At 40.7% G+C, this 18,364-nt stretch overlaps 2 protein-coding genes across 2 annotated transcripts; both read left to right on the forward strand.

Moving 5' to 3' along the window:
• Window positions 1–10,919, forward strand: LOC111649170 (rhombotin-1-like). The gene is made up of 5 exons (XM_023398925.2): window positions 1–450; window positions 1,443–1,656; window positions 5,253–5,378; window positions 5,719–5,827; window positions 10,248–10,919. The coding sequence occupies exons 1-4, from the start codon at window positions 429–431 to the stop codon at window positions 5,822–5,824; spliced, it is 468 nt and encodes a 155-aa protein (XP_023254693.1). The 5' UTR covers window positions 1–428; the 3' UTR covers window positions 5,825–5,827; window positions 10,248–10,919.
• Window positions 10,920–12,294: 1,375 nt separating this feature from the next.
• LOC111649167 (protein RIC-3-like) lies at window positions 12,295–18,358 on the forward strand. Its single transcript, XM_023398920.2, has 6 exons — window positions 12,295–12,514; window positions 13,594–13,820; window positions 14,938–15,016; window positions 15,946–16,039; window positions 16,570–16,700; window positions 17,479–18,358. Exons 1-6 carry the CDS (start codon window positions 12,394–12,396, stop codon window positions 17,976–17,978), a joined length of 1,152 nt encoding a protein of 383 aa, XP_023254688.1. The 5' UTR covers window positions 12,295–12,393; the 3' UTR covers window positions 17,979–18,358.
• Window positions 18,359–18,364: the final 6 nt, after the last annotated feature.

Genomic DNA, 18,364 nt, shown 5'->3' on the forward strand with positions numbered 1-18,364 from the left:
GGAGGGAGGGAGGGAGCAGTGTGGAGGCTCAGTCTGTGCAGTGGAGCTCATTTGAGGGGAACAGCCGCAGCCTGTGCAGATACAGAAATGCTTATGCACTGACATCAGCCAAGATAAAGCACAGCCACTCTTGTTTTGAGGACACCTCTCCTGCCGGCAAGGTGATACCCGGGGACGCTGCTTCCCTCCATCCGCGGGCTATTTTTACGCTCAGAAAGCGACTCTCTCACTGTGTCTTGTGGCTTTCTGCGGGGACTATGAGGAGCGGGGCTGGAGTTTGAGCGACTCCGGCTTGTAATTTATCCAGAGAGTCAAAGCCCTCTGTGTTGATCACCGCTCCTCGTGGCGGTGTCCTGCAGGCAGGAGGAGAAGAATAAAGAAGAGGTGTCATCTCTCCTGCTGTTGGATTGTTGTCGTTCTCCACCAGGATGGTGTTGGACAAGGAGGAGAGTGAGTACAGAGATGTATTTCAGTTTGAACTGATATAATTACATATACACTCAGTGGCCACTTTATTAGGTACACCTGTACAATCTAATGCAAACCAGCTGTTCTGCCATGAAGTCTACTCTTATGCTCAGTGTTTGTTGACTCTGTCACAGAGGTGCTGGTTTAATTATACTTGTTTGTGTTGACTGCTTTTTTATTATTATATTATATTATATTCAGACGTTCACAGTTGTAAATAAGGCAGACACAAAATGATACACACCTCTCAGTGTAATGCTGTTTTAAAACAACTCCAACATCTAACGATGTCATTAATAATAAACATAAACAGTAATAAACATACACCATTGAATTTACACATTTAAGAAAATGTTTGAAAAGGTAGAATTTATTGAAGAGTCCTACTAAATTACAATAGACTGTACAGGTGTACCTAATAAAGTGGCCACTGAGTGTAGATGTGTGTGTTTCCTTGTTCTACTATAAAACTAGACAGAAGAAGAGGTTTTTAGGACTGGGAAGATTATGTGCCACGGTGCAACATAAAATAAATGAAAATAACTGCAGAGAACAGATGCTTAGTCTGTGAAATACTTTTATTAAGATTAATGGTAAGGTACACTCTCCCAGCAGAAAATCACTGTCCTAGTCTTATAGGAACTGGAAGTTTAGACTATATGTAGTCCATCTAATAATGACTTCATAGTGCTTTGCTGACATTGTGTTCATCATATATTCTGATAGGAGATTGTATTTGTTGTTATTGTTGTATTAAAGTTGACTTAACTGGTTATTTCTTCATTAGACATCTCTATAATTTCCTTGCACTCACTGCAGTGACTCACTATGATCAAAGCATTTTGCATGCAATGCCTATAATATTTCCATATTCATTTCAATTCAGTCATTAATCATGATGGACTTTTGACATGTCGTTCTCTCTCTGCAACTGTTTTTGTCTACCTGTTTACCTGTCTACCGTCCCCCGCCAGGTGTGTCTCTCGTGTCTCTCCAGTCCAGAGAGAAGCCGAGGGGCTGCGCCGGCTGCAACGGGAAGATCCGGGACCGCTTCATGCTGCAGGCACTGGACAGGTACTGGCACGAGGACTGTCTGAAGTGCGCCTGCTGTGACTGCCACCTGGGCCGGATGGGCTCCACCCTCTACACCCGGGCCAACCTCATCCTCTGCCGCAGGGACTACCTGAGGTAACCCTAACCCCTCTACAGGTGTGTCAGGAAGATGGAGAAAATGACTGGGTGCATCATGCGGCTTCAAAACAAATCACCCCACAAGTCCAGTGCAGAGTTTACAGTATTTGCTATCAGATCCAAAGTAAAAGAGAAAAATCTTATAATGTAGGTTTATCAAAGAAGGTGCTAGAACACAGATATTAACTGCAGTCTGAGGGCCTCCTGTTGACAGCCCTGTGGAAACTGAAATGTTCTGACAAATGTACAAACACAATAATGCATGTACCGTTACAACACAAAACAATAAAACAACAGCTTGTACAGATGGCCAAACCGTACAAAGTCACAGAAATAATCAACTGTTTGCAGATATTTTTACCCCAAACTTGGCGAAACTCTCAGGAGAAGTGTCTTGTTTCTCAGAAAACCTACAAAACGCCTCAATGAATACAGATAATATGAGTCCAGTCATGTTGTACCCATGTTCGGTTGTGCTACTCGAATCCGTTTTGACTCTGTGCATTAAAGCTGGATCCATGTGTTTAAAACACACAAATATTACATTCATAAAAACCTGAACTAGTCTGAAGGTGAAAGGCTCAGGAGAGTTGATAACAAGAGAGACAGTCAACAGTGAGCTCACACAGTCTGGACTAAATGATTTGCAGTGTACAGTAACAGGATAAGCAGACTGTTGACCTTTCAGCATGTTTCCAGTGTTTGTTAAAGGACTTGAAGCCACAACAGAGCAGCGTGTGGTTTATGACTGCTCGGCTTCCTCTGGTTACTTCACCTTTTTACTGAACCTTCACTTAATTTGACTGACTCATCAGACAATAAAGAGTGAAAAGAGACAGAAATTAGTGACAACATAGTGATGAGATCAGTCGATTCCATGTTAAGGAGTAGTTCAACATTTAGGGACATAACTTTATCCAGTTTCATGCCTGGAGGTAGAGGAGAAGATTGATCCCAGTCCCATACCTGTGCAGTTAATTAACTAGCTGGAGGCAGCAGCTGGTTGGTTTAGCTTAGCATAAAGACAGGAAAACAGCTACCTTGGCTATGTCTGTTGGCAAGTCTCTGTTTAATGGGGGGGGGGTTACTGCTGGACTATGTCTTGGCAGTAACTCCCTACTCATCACTTGTTGTCTGACAACTGCTCCCAGCCAAGAAATAGACTGATACATTACACCCCATAAAACTGCAAATTGTTATTTTTACACTTTGTTTTTTGTGCAAGTTAAACAAACGAGATATGATTAGCAAGCTTTAGAGGAACTTCTCTTACCTTTAGCAGTTCTGGGGTAGCTGCTTCCCCATTCCCAGTCTTTGTGCTAAGCTAAGCTAACTGCTTGTTAGTTCCTGCTACATATTTACATATTTAATATAACATTAAGTGTATTTCCCAAAACAACTGCTTAAAGAAAATGACTCCAAGTCAAAGAGACACCATACTGAAGTGTCCGTCATGCTTGTTGCATATGCAAAGTTTATCACACTTAACACACTTGAAACCCTCTTTATGAACCCTTCAGGTAAAGGATTGTCTGAACAAACCTTTGGAGTGAGGTTGTTCGTCACCAGATCTTTCGTGACCGTGATACAATATACAATGAACATATTGAGTTAGTATGTTTTTAAACAGCCTTCCACCTTAACAACCTCCTGACCATGAATCTCGATGACACCACTTATACACAAACCTAAATCTGGCTCAAATCGCTCCTCTGGGAGTTATATACCCTTCATTTTCTTGCCTGGAATAACGACGTCTGGTGTCAGGTCAGCAGGAGAACTCCTGATATCTCAGCCACATTGCTGAACTCATGTGTTAGTCTCATGTACAATCCAGCTGGATTTGGTTGGAGCTAAGTCTCTCATTAGCTGCGCTGCACTTAAGAGACCAAAACCCCTTTTGACAGTTAAATTGGCTAGATTGCCTCCTGTTTTCCTCATCATTGCGAGGGTGCAGACCAAAAGCCTTTGAAGAGCAGGATTAAAACCATGTGATTTCTTTTAATTGGACCATTAGTAGAGAATTAGCATTGAGCTTCGCAGCCTTGTTAAGGAGAAGGAAAAAACCCACCAGGTGCCTGTGTTCAGGACTCAGGCTCGTTAGATCAGAACATTCTGTTAATTAGGACTCGCTTTTGTTCCCGTGTTGGTCACCCGTTTGATGACGTTTTTCATTTGTCATCCGAGGCTCTGGGATACACATGCTCAGCGCTTTTCCTCCCTCTTCCCATCGTTTTTTTTTTTTCAGAGCGGTTCCTCCCAAAGCCTCCTTTTTCTATTTGGCCTCTAATGGAGTATGGAAATCAGCAGCGGCCACTTACCTTCATGTGTGTCAGGCTCTCAGGGAGCCGTTTGTTCGTTCTGTGCGAGGTGAATGAGAGGTGAGGCGATCTGCAGCTGGTCAGCACAGAGTCACTGAGTATTAAAACAACACGGGGTTTGTTCTAAGGTAGTTTGAGGACAAAGTTCAAATGCTGTCACATAAATTCTTAGTTTCAGAAGAGGGTAATAAATGGACTCTCAAATTCTTACCTGTAAAGCCAGAAAAATGTCCTGTGAGGCAGAAAACATACATCTGGGGCCGGTTTCACAAAGATATCTTAGACTGGTCTGTAGTGTTGGTCCAGTCTTCATTTTGCTCATAGATTAGTTTAATGCAAGTCAGACTGTTTCACAAAAAAAGACTGAGTCATTTTAAGCCAAAGAAACATTAGACACCCCCAGGCTAACTCAAGTCTAAGACCAGTGTTACCATGGTAACAATTAATGACACCTGTGCTGACAAGTAGCACCCAACAAGAAAAAACATGGCTCATAATTTGTGGTTTGCTAACATTGTTATGGAGAGAGAAAGGGAAGGGAAAGGGTGTTCACAGCCAATTTTATGAGATCAAGTTTTTTTACACTTCTACTTTCTCACATTTTGTTTCACTCGTCGCTGAATTTCCAAAGTAAAACGTCCTTATAACTGTTGAATTCTTCCAGTATACAAATATTTTCTGCTGGGGTAAACAGAGCTCAGCGGTTGCATTCAGTTCCTTGGTTGGCCTTTTTTTTTTTTTTTATTTTATTTGAAAAAAACTCTTAATTTACCCAGAATTCAGTGTGCCACAGTCCGGCTTAAGATAGTCAAGAACTAAACTGCTTTGTGCAACAGATGAATTCACACGTCTGTCTGAAGTCTGACTGTTTGTTATATCTAAGACACAGTCAAAGTCCCTGGTTCTTAAGGTAATAAATATATTATCTTCATATAAATTCAGGCATTTTCGTGTCAGTGAATCTCCACCTTGCTGCTCTCGTTCAGTAGCTGGTATAATAAAGTTAAGATCAGAGTTATGTCCCGTTTATGAGAGATTTTACAACTGATGTTGTGCTTGCTGAGTACAGGAACAACATTAGTGTTTCTTTTTAGAAATAAACAGAAAAGAAACTGTAGTTATGCTGCGTTCACAGCACAACAAAACACCCTGTCGTTACAGCATTCATTCATTACTGAACTCCCTTTAAGGCTCCCCTCATTTCATAGTTGTTTTCTTGGCTGAAATGTGTCCAGACTACAGGTCTGCTTGTCGCCCTCTCTCTCTCTGCAGGCTCTTCGGGGTGACGGGGAACTGTGCAGCCTGCAGTAAGATGATCCCTGCCTTTGAGATGGTGATGAGAGCCAGAGACAACGTCTACCATTTAGACTGCTTCGCCTGTCAGCTCTGCCGCCAGAGGTAAGATTAGGGGAGCAATTAGCCGGGGAGATCAAATTCAGTTGACTTATCATGGAGGTGTACTCGTGAGCTCACTGGTCATGACGAGCATAGCACCAATGCACCGCAATCAGGAGGTGATGAAATTTATTGCACAGTTTAAAACCTCAAGGGGTTAACGACTTTGTATATATCTTGGATAGTTAATCAAGCAGCAATCATGCAAGATTAATTTTCTGATTATCATAGCTGTGGATGTGTTCTGAAAATATGCCTGAAATGCTCCTCGGGGACCTCATGATTCACTTCAGCTCCGGCAAGAACCGAGACCCAGTTCCATATTTTTTATTCCTCTCTGCAGATTTTGCGTGGGAGACAAGTTTTTCCTCAAGAACAACATGATCCTGTGCCAGCTGGACTACGAAGGAGGCCATCTTAATGGCAGCGCTGAGAGGCAGCCTCAATAAGAGGTAATGTTCTGATGACGATAAATTACAGCCCCAGACAGCTGCTCTGACAGTTTGAACTAAACCATGCACTGAGATATCTGGAAGGTATACAAGTGGACTCACAAGCTCATCCCAAGTATGACCATATGTAGACATGAGCCTTCAGACAGGAGGCTGCTGACATCAGAGAATCCATGCCAAGACATGTTGCAGCGTATTATCTTTGAAAAACTGCATTATGTGACATTTATTATGGATCCACGTACATATGTTCAGTTTAAGGGCAGTTTATGAAAATGGATTGAAGTCTGATCATTTAATTCATGTTGTGAGTCAGGCTTGTGAATATCTGACGCACGTATTAAACAGGCTCAGAGCCAGATGTGTCTTCATTAATGCGATAAATTGAACCCTTTTCCCTAAAGCCCCCAACAATCCCCTCAATGAATGTCTAATAATTTACCCTTGAACTCAGCAAACCAAAGTAGTTGTCGGTGTGGTTGCCAACTCCGTGAACCATGTGCCCTCAGGCTCTATTTAAAACACAACCTAACTTTAAAACATACTGTACAGCTGTGCTAGATGCAATTAACTTGTATGTTTAAAGTTTAATTCTTACTTGGACGAACCCACAAACAATTATCACCCAACTCTGCAGCACTTCAGTGTGCTTTAGCTCAGCAGCAGCAGCAGCAGCAGCAGCAGCACTGTAAGCTACAAATCAAACACTCAGCAGCATCCAGGTTTTTTTTTCATTAATTGATGGAGAACAAAACAGAGCTAAAAAGATAGTGAACGTTTGGATGTAGATTCATCAGGTGGCTGATGACTCCAAATTAATGATACTGCTCCATGTCTGTCAACGTGTTTTCTGCATCAAATTTATAGGGCAATGATTAGTCAGTTGTTTCTGTCTTTCAGCTTGTTTAGAAGTTCTTCAGTTTGGCTGAGTAAAAGATTAGTGCAGCTGTAAAGCTCATTGTGCTAACTCACAACTCGCAGCTTGTAACATCACTGTGGATCACAAAATGCATGCTAAATGCTAATATCTTTTTTTTTTTTAATTATTGACAGAAAAAAACAGCAGCCTTGCATCATTTGTAGCACCACATCTCTGCAACATTGTACCGTTCAGCTTCAGAGGAGACTGATGTGCAACCCTGTAGAGGTCAACCACAACCCACACAAAATGCTAAACCTGGCTCACCTGGTGGAGCGCGCACCATGAAGGTGTAGTCCTGGCCGCAGCTGCCAGGGTTCGAGTCCGACCTGCGGCCCTTTGCTGCATATCTCCCCCCCCTCTCTCTCCCTGAATTTCCTGTCTCTCTCTCACTGTCGCTATTGGAATAAAGGCAAAAAAAAAGCCCTAAAAATGCAAATATTTCACTAAAGAAAAGCCATCACACAACGAAGAGTTTAAAATGCAAACCCACGCAGGCACAGGGAGAACATGCAGCCAGGTTCAAACCCAGAAACTTGTTACTGTGAGGCGACAGTGCTAATTATTGCACCAACATGCCGCCCGTATCATTATTATTATTATTATTATTGTGTGGTGGTGTAGTTAACGGTGCGAACATGGTTGCACACACTCTCTGTTGTCTGGTACTGAGAAATGACTGGATTTGCAGGGAAGAGCTGTAAATCATTAGAGAAGCAGACAAAGACCCTTAGTCTCATCTGTTGTCACACCACCTCTGCATTACCTCACATCAAAGACAACATACAGTATACTGTATCTTGTTACCTGGTTGTTAGATGATATATTCACTGAATGCCAACTAATCTGCTGCAGCTTCAAAACAATGAGCGCAGTGGATTGTTGGGAGCGAGCTGTCTGTCCAGAGGAAGCTGAGCTTATCGACATGGTGGAGTGTCGTCTATGCAGCAGACACATGATTTGACTGAAATCACATTTTTCAAACTGGTGCAACATGTGGAGCTGCAGGTTTAAACGCGTCTCTCTGAAGCTTTAAAGAGCAGACAAATAAATCCTGTGGGAGCAGAGCTCTTCCTGCATCGAGCCTCTGGATGGGCGTGTGAGCAGTGGTCCACTCTGAGGGCAGATTGTTGGAGCAAGGTTGAAAGCAAGTGCAGCAAATACCACAGACTCCACAGCTATGAAGGTTTCAGGGTTTGCTCCGGTTCAAAAACATTCCCTGAAGCCACCAACAGCCCAACCTATAATTATAATACTAACTGTACAACTACAGTTCATAAAATACACAACACCGCACTGGACACGCGATCGACTCTGGAAGTGGAGAGCTTTTACTTTTTGGTTAGTTTCAAAACTTCCCGAGTTCATGTTGAAACTACTCTTGTAGAGATCATTTTCTTTTTCAAAATAAAAGTCTTTACATATGAGGACATGACCAACTCAAGTCAATATTGTAAACGGAGGTGAGAGGTGAGGTATGTTTAATACATGTGTTGTCAGCTGTTGGTTTGCTGTATATTTTGTTTGGAGGGCGTTAAAATGGGAGTCTCCTTTAGAAATGTGGCTCCAACACAGTAATTTTGATAAAATGGCTTCAGTGAAGGCTCTTTGGCTTCCAGATGTTGTAACTCTTTATAACTGTTCTCTCAAGACCCAAATAGTTTTGTTGATGTAGGATTTTTAAAAAAATAGATTTATAAGATTTTACATAAATGTGAGTACTGGACCACTGCGTTTCTGTGTGTATTTTTCTTGGTTCTCACTCTACCTGAATTATGTATGTACATATCTAACATGGCCTTCATACCACTACTTCACATCTGGATAATAAGTTAGATAAAGACAATGAAAATCAGGTTTTCAAAGTAAGACCTGAATACCATTGACCTTTTTATTATGAAACACTATAAGATAAGTGACATTTAACTTTATGTCTTCTAATGAACACACACACACACACACATCTCCTGCGGATAATCCTGCAGGTCTGTCGACGTCAGCTTCTTTATCTCCAACTCCAAATATAGACAACAGGTAGATTTAAAAGACAAGGCGGAGAATGAAACCAGCGCAAACTAGAGCGCAGACCTCCTCCAAGGCCACCGTCAAAGAACATACAGCAGACTAGAAAAAAACTCTAATTCAGAGTAAATGATCCAGATGGGCTCTTCTCGGGGCCTTCACCAAGTTTGGTGCAAATGGGTTCAATACTTTTTACGAAATCCTGCTGAAAAACAAACAGATACGGGTGAAAACATGACCTCCTTGATGGAGGTAATAATATTAGTTATATGCTAATTTTCTCATTTGTAGATAAGTGATAATTTAACTAGTAAGTAGTGCTCACTATTTAGTTTAGCTTGGAAAACGAGGTTTACTTTCACATAAATGTCAGTTTTGGTTTATTTTTAAAGGATAAGGTGGCGTTATTCTATATGTTTCTTAATGTCAACAAACCACACTGTTCCTACTGAGGAGGCAGATCTCTAACATACCACCAATAACATCAACATTTACTTTCACTTACTTATTTCCAAGGACGACACACATCAATCAACACTTCTGTAGATGTTAGCCAGTGTTAGCCAGCAGGCTAATTCCCAGCTGAAGTCCTTAGGTGAGATGTGATGTTTAAAACTTACAGACAGAAGGAAACAAGAGGCCACAAAGCAACAGCAACAAAACAAGCGTTGTCAAGACACAAGCTGTGCAGAGCAACAGGAAACAGCAAAACATTAGTTCAGTAATACAGCAACAATTCCATTCAAGCAACAGAAAGCAACAAAACACAGCAAAGCAAAACTGATTATAACTATGTATGACACATAGACCTTCAGAGCAGCAATAAGACATAAATAAAATATGATAATCATCGTGTTGATCTTGATAAAATACTAGAGTTCATCTAACACATAAGCCATGCTGCACAGAGCTGTAAGACACAACTAATACAATAGGGCTTTGTTAGATGAATACACATTAGTTGTAGTGAGTATTTAAAGCAGCAGGATTGTGTGAACTGTGTGTGATTATGATGACGAAGCAACATGTCAACCAGTGCAACAGTGAGGTTCACTGATGTGTTTAACTATTTTTGGACAACAATGGAGCCGTGTGGCTCAGAGCAATAATATCAGGCTTTGACTACAAAGATAAGACTCGTTAGTATAATCAGTTCATCGTTGGATTTATTGACAATAGGACAAATAAGGAATATAGCCAGCCCTCTCCTTCAAATATACAATACAATATAAAACTGTTATATTTGAAATGTTGTATTTAATGTTTTTCCAAAAGAGAAAAAGGATTTTCTATTGAATTTGTCCGTGTAGCAAATCACAACCATTTATTCACAACGTATACCACAATTTATTATAAGACAAATAACCTCTGTTATACCACAATTAGTGGACACGTACATCTGATCATATGTTTTTATTGAACCTCTGAAACCACACAGAGCGATCCGGAGCTGTTTTATATTTTCTTCTCTCTCTGCAGATCAGACCAGGACGACTGTGAGCCAGTTGGACTGTGAAACTCACAGCAGCTTCCCGTTTCAGACCGAACCATGTGTGGAAATAACACATTTCCAGCAGCCCATGTTCGAACTCTCTACTCTGGCGCTGCACGGTAACTATCCTGAAAACTGTTTCTGATCAGACGGACCAGAGATCGACCAAGATGGAATAATCAGACTTGGAGGAAGATATTTTCCAGAGCACTTATGGTTGTGCCCTCTTTTCTTTTTTTGCATTCAACAAAAATAGAGTGAACTAGTGTTTGCAAATAATTTGTAGAGTCAGTTTCACCAAACCTGAAATACTAGACGGACGGAGTGAAGCCAATCAAGCCACACATAGCATCAACCAAGTCATCCATCAGAGAAAAATACTAAGTTCCCAGTGATTGTCAACTCGTCCTGGCAGTCAGTGAACTGTCTTTTTGTGGTGAGCCCCACCCATCTGGCACGAGGGAAGTCCCAAAACAAACTGAAACCTATTTGCAAATACTGTTTGCTTCAACTCAACAACTGAGGAGGATCAACTGTTTGTCTCTTCGCCTCTCGACCCTGAAGGCCTGAGTGGGGCCTCAAACCCGCCGTAGCTTTGTTTCCTCTCTGATCTCAAGCTGTTTTTTTCTCTCGACTGATTAAACTGAATTTTAATTTCAGTTTGTGTGCTGCTCATTATTTATGTACCGAGACAACCATAATTAGCGAGAGAGGGGCATGACACCAGAGGGAGGAAATCATTTAGAATTTCTCTGCCTTCAATAATAATTTGTCTGATGTGTTTTATTCCACAGAAGAAAGTTCAATAAACTACTTACAAATTCCTAAAATTACATCTACCCCTCCCACAATCCTATAGTGTGAAGCTCCCAAATGAATGAACAATTAGCATTTTTCACTGGAAGGAGACTGAAATATTTCTTGGTATAATAATATCTCTGAGATAAAAGATCAGCCTGTTCATTAGCTGGTACATTTTGAGGATTGGGACATTAGACAGGATCAGGTTAACTCTCTTCCTGCATGTGAGACAGACACCATTTGGATTTGATCCCTATTATTGCGCTCAACAAACTGCTGTTTAACAACACGTTGCCATTTTAAGATGACAGGATGGCGGCTGCTTGATTTGACTCATTACTGAGTTCAGTCTGTGGGTAGGGAGCAGAAGAGATGTGTGAACTGAAGTTCTCCTTTAGAAAGGTTTATGTGAAATATTTATCATCCCTGTGGAGAAAATATGACGCTGCAGGACATAATTAAGGAAGACTGCACAGAATAAAGAATAAAAGCTGGGAAAAAAACGAATTAATGTCTGCAAAACAAAAATGTCAGTTACCGTGGCAAAGAAATGAATCAATGTTCGGCAAATGCAAAATATATTCAGTCTAAGATAAGTAAGTAATATGCTATGTAGTGTATTACACATCAGAATCATTGTACAGACTCAAAACTGTTATATATCTCAGTGATTATACAAACCTGCAGCTCTGGATTCAAGATTTTACACACTTCAGTTTATATCAATCATTTAGACTTATCCCAGGGAATAGTAGAGTTAGTAGTTAGTTTCACCTCTTACAAAAAACATTCTACCTGTGAGAAATCCAATGAGTGGGTTTGTAGGTGCCCAAACTTTTTTCACATGCCCTTAGTGCTGTTTTTACTTACAGTTTTTTTTCTTCTTGTTTAAGTTCATGAAATAGAAAGTAATAGTGCATTTTACTTCTTACTATTTACTTATCTCCCCTTCCAAACAATGATGGTAGAGGATGTAATTTGCCCAAACTTTACTTTTATCTTTTTATGGGCAATTAAATTAAACAAAACTGTGAGAGGAATCTCACAATTGTTTATGCGTCGACATTTCCTGAGTACATAAAACCTTTTCTATATTAATAAGTGTTAATTCTCAGGCTGCTGTACCGCTCATTAAAATCACTCAGACGGTCCTTTGGCGCCACCCAGCGGTGAAATACGGTAGTTACAGCCCAGGTCCACTTCCGCTCCTTCAGCCAACACAAGGAAGTCCAGCCGAGCGACTTCAACCTGCCCCGCTCCTCTGCTCGCTCACTGTGTACCTGTCAGAACCCGGCGTTTCTTCAGTAGGACGGTGACCGCTTACCTGTCGTCATGGTAATGTCAACGTTTCAGAAGGTCACTCTCGCGACGTGTCTCGTGCTGTGCGTCGCGCTGCTGCTTCCCAAACTGCTGCTGTCCCGAGGGAGGAAGGATGCTGCTGAGCGGCCGGAGGGTGCGTCACCGTTAACGGTTTCTCCTGGTCGTCAAAACGCCTCCAGCTCGATGTGTGGAGGCTTTTCTGGGGGAGGAGGAAGGCTTTTAATTTACTGGCTTTTATAGCGGTGATATAATGTCTATTTATTTTGTACCTCAACAAAATGTTTACCGATGGATCATCGTTGTTGCAGTCACATTTTCCTCCCTGAAGAGGGCGCTAAAATACCGACACCTTCATTTTTTTTTTTTTTTTAATGATTATAATAATACGTATAAAATAAAGATAATATTAAGCCAAGTAAAAATAACACAATCTACTAATCTAATGATTTTATGTCGTGCATGTGTGTAATCTTTGCTTAGGGCTAGTATAGTGACTAAATTTCCCAGAGCTCCATTTACACCTGCTTGTTTTGTTTGACAGACAGTCGAAATGTAGAATATATTAAATTTACAAAGATAAAAAAGTAACATGCTACAAATCCTCAATTTGAGAAGCAGGAACCAGAGAATGTTTCACAACTAATCAACAAATAAACCTTTATGAAGTAGGGATTTATTGTAGGGCTGTATTTTCTAAACTATTAATTGTCTTTTTTCAATATCTTTTTTTAAATACCTAACATATATTATTTAAATATCAAACTGAATGAACTGAAACTGTACTTTCATTATCCATCCTCTTAATGGAGTCATTTTAAGGCTTGATGCATCTTTTCGGCTGTTGAGTCAAACCACCAAAAAAACGTTGTTTATGTTCTTTAATTATCCCTGTCAGTTTCAGTGAGTAAAGGGCTCTATAAAAATGTCACAATACAACTACTTGTATGTCCTTGATTTAAAATACTTGACTTCAGTTTACAAGCTCATTGTTCATATCCAGTTGTGGCAAGAACAGGATATTTATAACATCAGACGGTTACTTAAATGGAAGCCACATTCAACAGATGCTGCAGATTTAAAAGATTAGGAAGTACCAAAGAAATCCCTTCATTACAACCAGTCAGATACTGAGTTTGTGTTATATTCTATCTGCTGTTATTTATGTTGTACATTAGTCACGTTTCCTCCTCACCCGTCTTCCCCTCCCTGCAGGTTCTGGTCGTTTCCCTCCGATGGTGCACCGTCAGACGGCCCCGGAGGGCCGTGGCCAGAGGGCTGCGAGCGCTGGCTTTTCCAGAGCCCACAACACTGAGGCCATAGCCAAGGCAAAGGGAGTGGGAACGGGGGCGGGAACCGGAGGCAAATCCAACCTGGCAGGACAGATCATCCCCGTGTACGGCTTCGGGATCTTACTCTACATCCTCTACATATTGTTCAAGGTGAAATCCTGGAGACGCAATACACAGCTGATGTGTGCTGTAAAAGTTTTAATACCACAGTACTTTGGTATTCCTTTAAAATGTTTATTTTCTTTATTTTATTTGAATGCACATTGATTACTCCTATTACGAAGCATATTTACACGAATTAAAAATAACCAAAAGCTTGTGCAGTGGAGGCAGAAAGCTGAAAGCATATACAAAGACGTCTAAAAACCTGAGGCAAAAATAAACAGGATTTCATTTAATGGAAATAATATGTTTAAAAGTCCTGCATTCAAAATGTCACAGAAGGGCTGGGTAAGAAACCTCAGTACTTTTTGGTACAGACTGAAATGTATCTGTAGCTCAAAGTATTAACTTTGGCAACCTGGCAATGAATGTTAGACATTTGTAATCTTGTTTATTTATTCTTTGATCTGACATATTCCTTATTTTTCCAATGTTGTTTCATTTGGCTAAGTTCTTATAAGGCTGCTTGACAAGTTTAGTATTGCAAACGTAGAAGTTTGGTGTTGTTGCATTGAAACTCAGGGTTCTTATTGGTATCAAAATATTCCAAACTACGGTAGGGCTGCAACTAACTGTTACCTTCATTAACAATTTATCTGTTCTCTCAGTTAACTGTTTTATTAATAAAATGTCAGAAAATTGTGGAAAAAATGATCATCCCAGAGCCCAAAGAAATGTTCTTCAAATGTCGTGTTTTGTCCAAAATCATATAGAGATATTCAGTCTCTTACTGTAGGAGACTGAGGAAACCAGCAAATATTCACATTGGAGGAGCCGGAATCAAATGATTTTGGCATTTTGTTCTTGAAATAAAAATTTGCCAGTTGATTTTCTGTTGAATTTACTACTCGCTGCAGCTCTAAACAACATTTGTTCCCTTATTGCATCAAAATCTACATTATCAATTTCTAAATAAAATATTTCAAATTGAAATAAAAATAAAACCATGAAGCACAAAATAAGTAATTAAATTCTACTTTAAAAAGTAAGAATGATGTTTGACAGACATGAAGGTGAGTGTGGAAGTGGTTTGAACACAGACAGACACGTTGCTGTGAGGTTTGTTGTGATGTGTTGTTTTCAGACTTTGCTGTCTCCCTGTTAGATCACGTCTAAAAGCAGCAGCAAACCGACAGAGAGCCGCTTTCCTTCAGTCCGCTCAGAGAACATGAAGAGAAAGATCAGTGAGTACCATCCAACAACAACATACTCGCTCTTTTAGCATTTAGCAACTTTGGCACTTACTTCAATCTCAGTTCTTTAACAGTATTGTAGCTCTGTATGTCTCTGAACATGCTGTACACCTGCCTGTCCAGCCGTTTGTTCTCCCGAGAGCTCATGTCGGTTTGTTCTACCACCTGGACGGCCCTGAAGGGCGGCGTCGGCCCTTTTCTGTGCATGTTTCCCTCCAGACGAGGCACTGGGGTCAACTCTAGCTGTGACAGTTCTAGATTTAGCCTCATCACACAGTAACACGTGTTATTGATTAATTAGTCATTTTAATTGTCAGATGAGGCAAATAAAACAAATAATAATCAAAATTGTCAAATAAACATAGTATGGTTGGTCCTAATTATTGTTTTGTTATGTGGAAATGAAATCAATGACTTTTTTGCTATTTCTGGTTCTTTAACTACTGAAACTAAGAACATCAACGGAGAGGAATGATTGTTTATTTTTATTTTACCACTGCTTCCATACTGTAATTGAACCCGTTTGACCAGCTCCACCACTGTGAGGGCAGCCCAGACAGTCACCACCACCACACACTTGACCTTTGTGTAGTGCACGTTCAAGAGCCCAGGACGAGAACTAAATTTCTTCCTCTGGTAGCTTTGCTGTCGTTCATTTTCTTGCAGTGTGAAGTAATTGGATGAATGTCGGTTTTCTCCGGCTGTGAAAACAACAACTGCACATTTACTAAACCATTTCCTCGGTTGATTTTTATCTGTATTGTAGTTTGTTTGAGCTGAGATTGTGTTTAAAACCTGTGGGAAAAACTGCACCTGCCTGCACAAGTCGGTCTATTAGATACTTTCCTCTTGAGGTTAACAGATCTGGAGTTTCATTTGATCGGTCTCACTCTTCACCTCCTTCTCTTTCTGTCCTCCAGCTGACTTCCAGCTGGCTCAGCTGCAGGAGAAACTGAGGGAAACAGAGTTGGTGATGGAGAACATTGTTTCCAACGCCCACCACAGCCCTGACAGGTGGGTGTGTGCCTCTGCTGAGGGATCATCATATCATCAGTTCCCCTCCCTTCGTTAATGCAATTCTAACTCATACAATAATGTATTCCACAGCAAAGAATGAGACAAACATGACCCTCCCATAAAGGTCATTTCCTGTTGTTATGTGGGTTGTTTTCAACACTTCCATGTGTGACTGGACTGCATATTTAAATCTTATTAGTTTATAAGTTTAAAAATGAATTACTCATTACTATCAGTTACGACAGTATATTTACTTCAAAATATGAAAGTTTATCTGTTATTTTTTTTACTTTATTCTCACAAATATGAAACAGCTGTGTTAAAGTAGTATTTCTAGAAAAATATAAAAGAAGCTTCTTGTTAGTTCTAGAGTCCCTGATTTGCCTTCAATTAATCAGTGTATAATTATAGTAAAGAAACGTGGTGTTAAATATGTAAGTTTAACTGTGAGGTAGATCAGTGGAAACAGTGAGGATAAGCTGCACACGTCATGATGACGAGTGTTGGGTTTTGTGTCTGTGCTGCAGGGTGAAGGGAGTGATGGCCGATCAGGAGGAGAGCCTGCTGCAGCAGCTGACCGAGATAACCCGGGTGATGCAGGAGGGCCAGCTGGTGGAGGGCATCACGCCAGAGAAGAAAGCCCAGGACAACTGGGAAGGTACCTGAACACTGCACTACTTTATAATGTTGCATCAACGTAGAATTGCTGTATGTGTAAGGCAGGAATTCTGTTTTAAACTCCACCTCTTACCACCTTCAGGATCAGACCAGTGTCTCTCAATGTGTCCCATGTCTTTAAAGCAGGAGATGGATCATGTGAACTCTGTTTCTGCTTGTTGGTTCGTTTAGTGATTTTGGTCAAGTTCACCATTTAATAGTAAACTGGAAAAAATCTAGTCGAGGAAATGATAAACACTGAAGGCAAAATAATGTGTTGTGGAATAATTTATGTATCTCAAACAACTTTCATGTCTCTGTAAAGTTAATTTTAATCACATTGTGCTGACAGGAAATCAATCTGATATCTTAGTTTAGGAGTTTACATAAAGACTAATATAAACTACAAAGTCATAATGTGACACAGAAGAGTGTCCCAGCTCATTCTTGTCATTTCTGTAGGTCCTTGAAATGTTCCTCATTGGTTCCTCATTCCATCATTGGTTTATCATAGTGATTGTCCTTAATATGAGAAACAAAAGAAGAATCATTTTCTTTCAAAACACTTTAAAATATTATTTATTTTTATATATATATAATTACACTTTTTCACCAACATTGTTCTGTTTTGCAAATGATTTGTCGGCCCACTTGAATACCTCTGCAGCCCTGGTCGGGAACGATACATGGATAAGGTAATACATAGATAGGTAGGTCAGTGAAGGTGCAGCATCATGGTTGTTGAATAAATGACTCATGAAATTTCTCGACACTCACAGATTATCCTGAGCAACCTCATCAGTACTGGCAACAGTCCCGCTGCAGTTGTCAGCACAATCAGCCGCACCACAGTCCACAGACGGAGGCCGAGGCTGAGAGGACTGAGGCCGACGGAGCCAACCTGGTGGAAGACATTCCTGCTGAGGATGTGACAGGTGGAGGAAAACCTGAGGAGGCCGAGGATCTGAGCACAGACGCTGTGAGAGAGTCCGACTTTACAGCAGCGAGCGAAGAAGACATGAGGTCAGGGAGCGATTTAGGTGTAAACGAGGGCGCGCACCTACACGAACACAAGGAGGGAGGGGGTAAAATCGATCTGGGTGTCCCAGAGGAGGACCTGGCCGGAGTCCTGAAGGAGCTGGAGCTCACACTGAAGATGACGTCCATGATGGAGCAGGAGAAGATGGAGGACCTGACCCGGCCCGTGGAGACAGAACCTGCCCAGAGCCAGGTCAGACGGAGGAACAAGAGGAGGAGAGCAAAGAAGGCCGCTCACTGACTCTGACATGACGCGTATAAACTGGAGCCTGGTGTTTGTGAGGACGGCTCCTTTTTTTAAATCTGTTCCCATCAGATGGGCAGTAGCATGAGCAGCTTTATTTATCTTTACTTGAAGTGAATAAGTGAGCGATGTGTGAACAGGGCACAGCTTTCATCATTAATATCAGCTTTATTTACTGGCTTAGAAAGGAATACATTTATGGTCTTAAACCTTCGAAATATACTCAACATGTTTCTTTGGAAAAACAAGGGTCTAATTTTTTTAATGATCTCAGTCAAATATGATAGAAGTCTGCACAAGATAGAAGTTCGTATTTTTTCATTTAATTTAAACCAACAAGTGCAGACAGGATTTCTTCAGGTCCAGATTTTATGTAAAAAAAA

Source organism: Seriola lalandi, unplaced genomic scaffold (genome assembly GCF_002814215.2).
Source record: "Seriola lalandi dorsalis isolate HSWRI2012SDOR001 ecotype SW California unplaced genomic scaffold, Sedor1 jcf7180002050061, whole genome shotgun sequence".
Classification (NCBI taxonomy): Eukaryota; Metazoa; Chordata; class Actinopteri; order Carangiformes; family Carangidae; genus Seriola; species Seriola lalandi.

Coding starts and splice junctions, on each gene's coding strand:
- LOC111649170 (XM_023398925.2), top strand. CDS start 429: ATGGTGTTGGACAAGGAGGAGA. Junction 1,657..5,252: donor TGCCGCAGGGACTACCTGAG/GTAACCCTAACC, acceptor CTCTCTCTGCAG/GCTCTTCGGGGTGACGGGGA. Junction 5,379..5,718: donor TGTCAGCTCTGCCGCCAGAG/GTAAGATTAGGG, acceptor TCCTCTCTGCAG/ATTTTGCGTGGGAGACAAGT.
- LOC111649167 (XM_023398920.2), top strand. CDS start 12,394: ATGGTAATGTCAACGTTTCAGAAGGTCACTCTCGCGACGTGTCTCGTG. Junction 12,515..13,593: donor TGCTGCTGAGCGGCCGGAGG/GTGCGTCACCGT, acceptor CCCTCCCTGCAG/GTTCTGGTCGTTTCCCTCCG. Junction 16,040..16,569: donor GCCCACCACAGCCCTGACAG/GTGGGTGTGTGC, acceptor TCTGTGCTGCAG/GGTGAAGGGAGTGATGGCCG.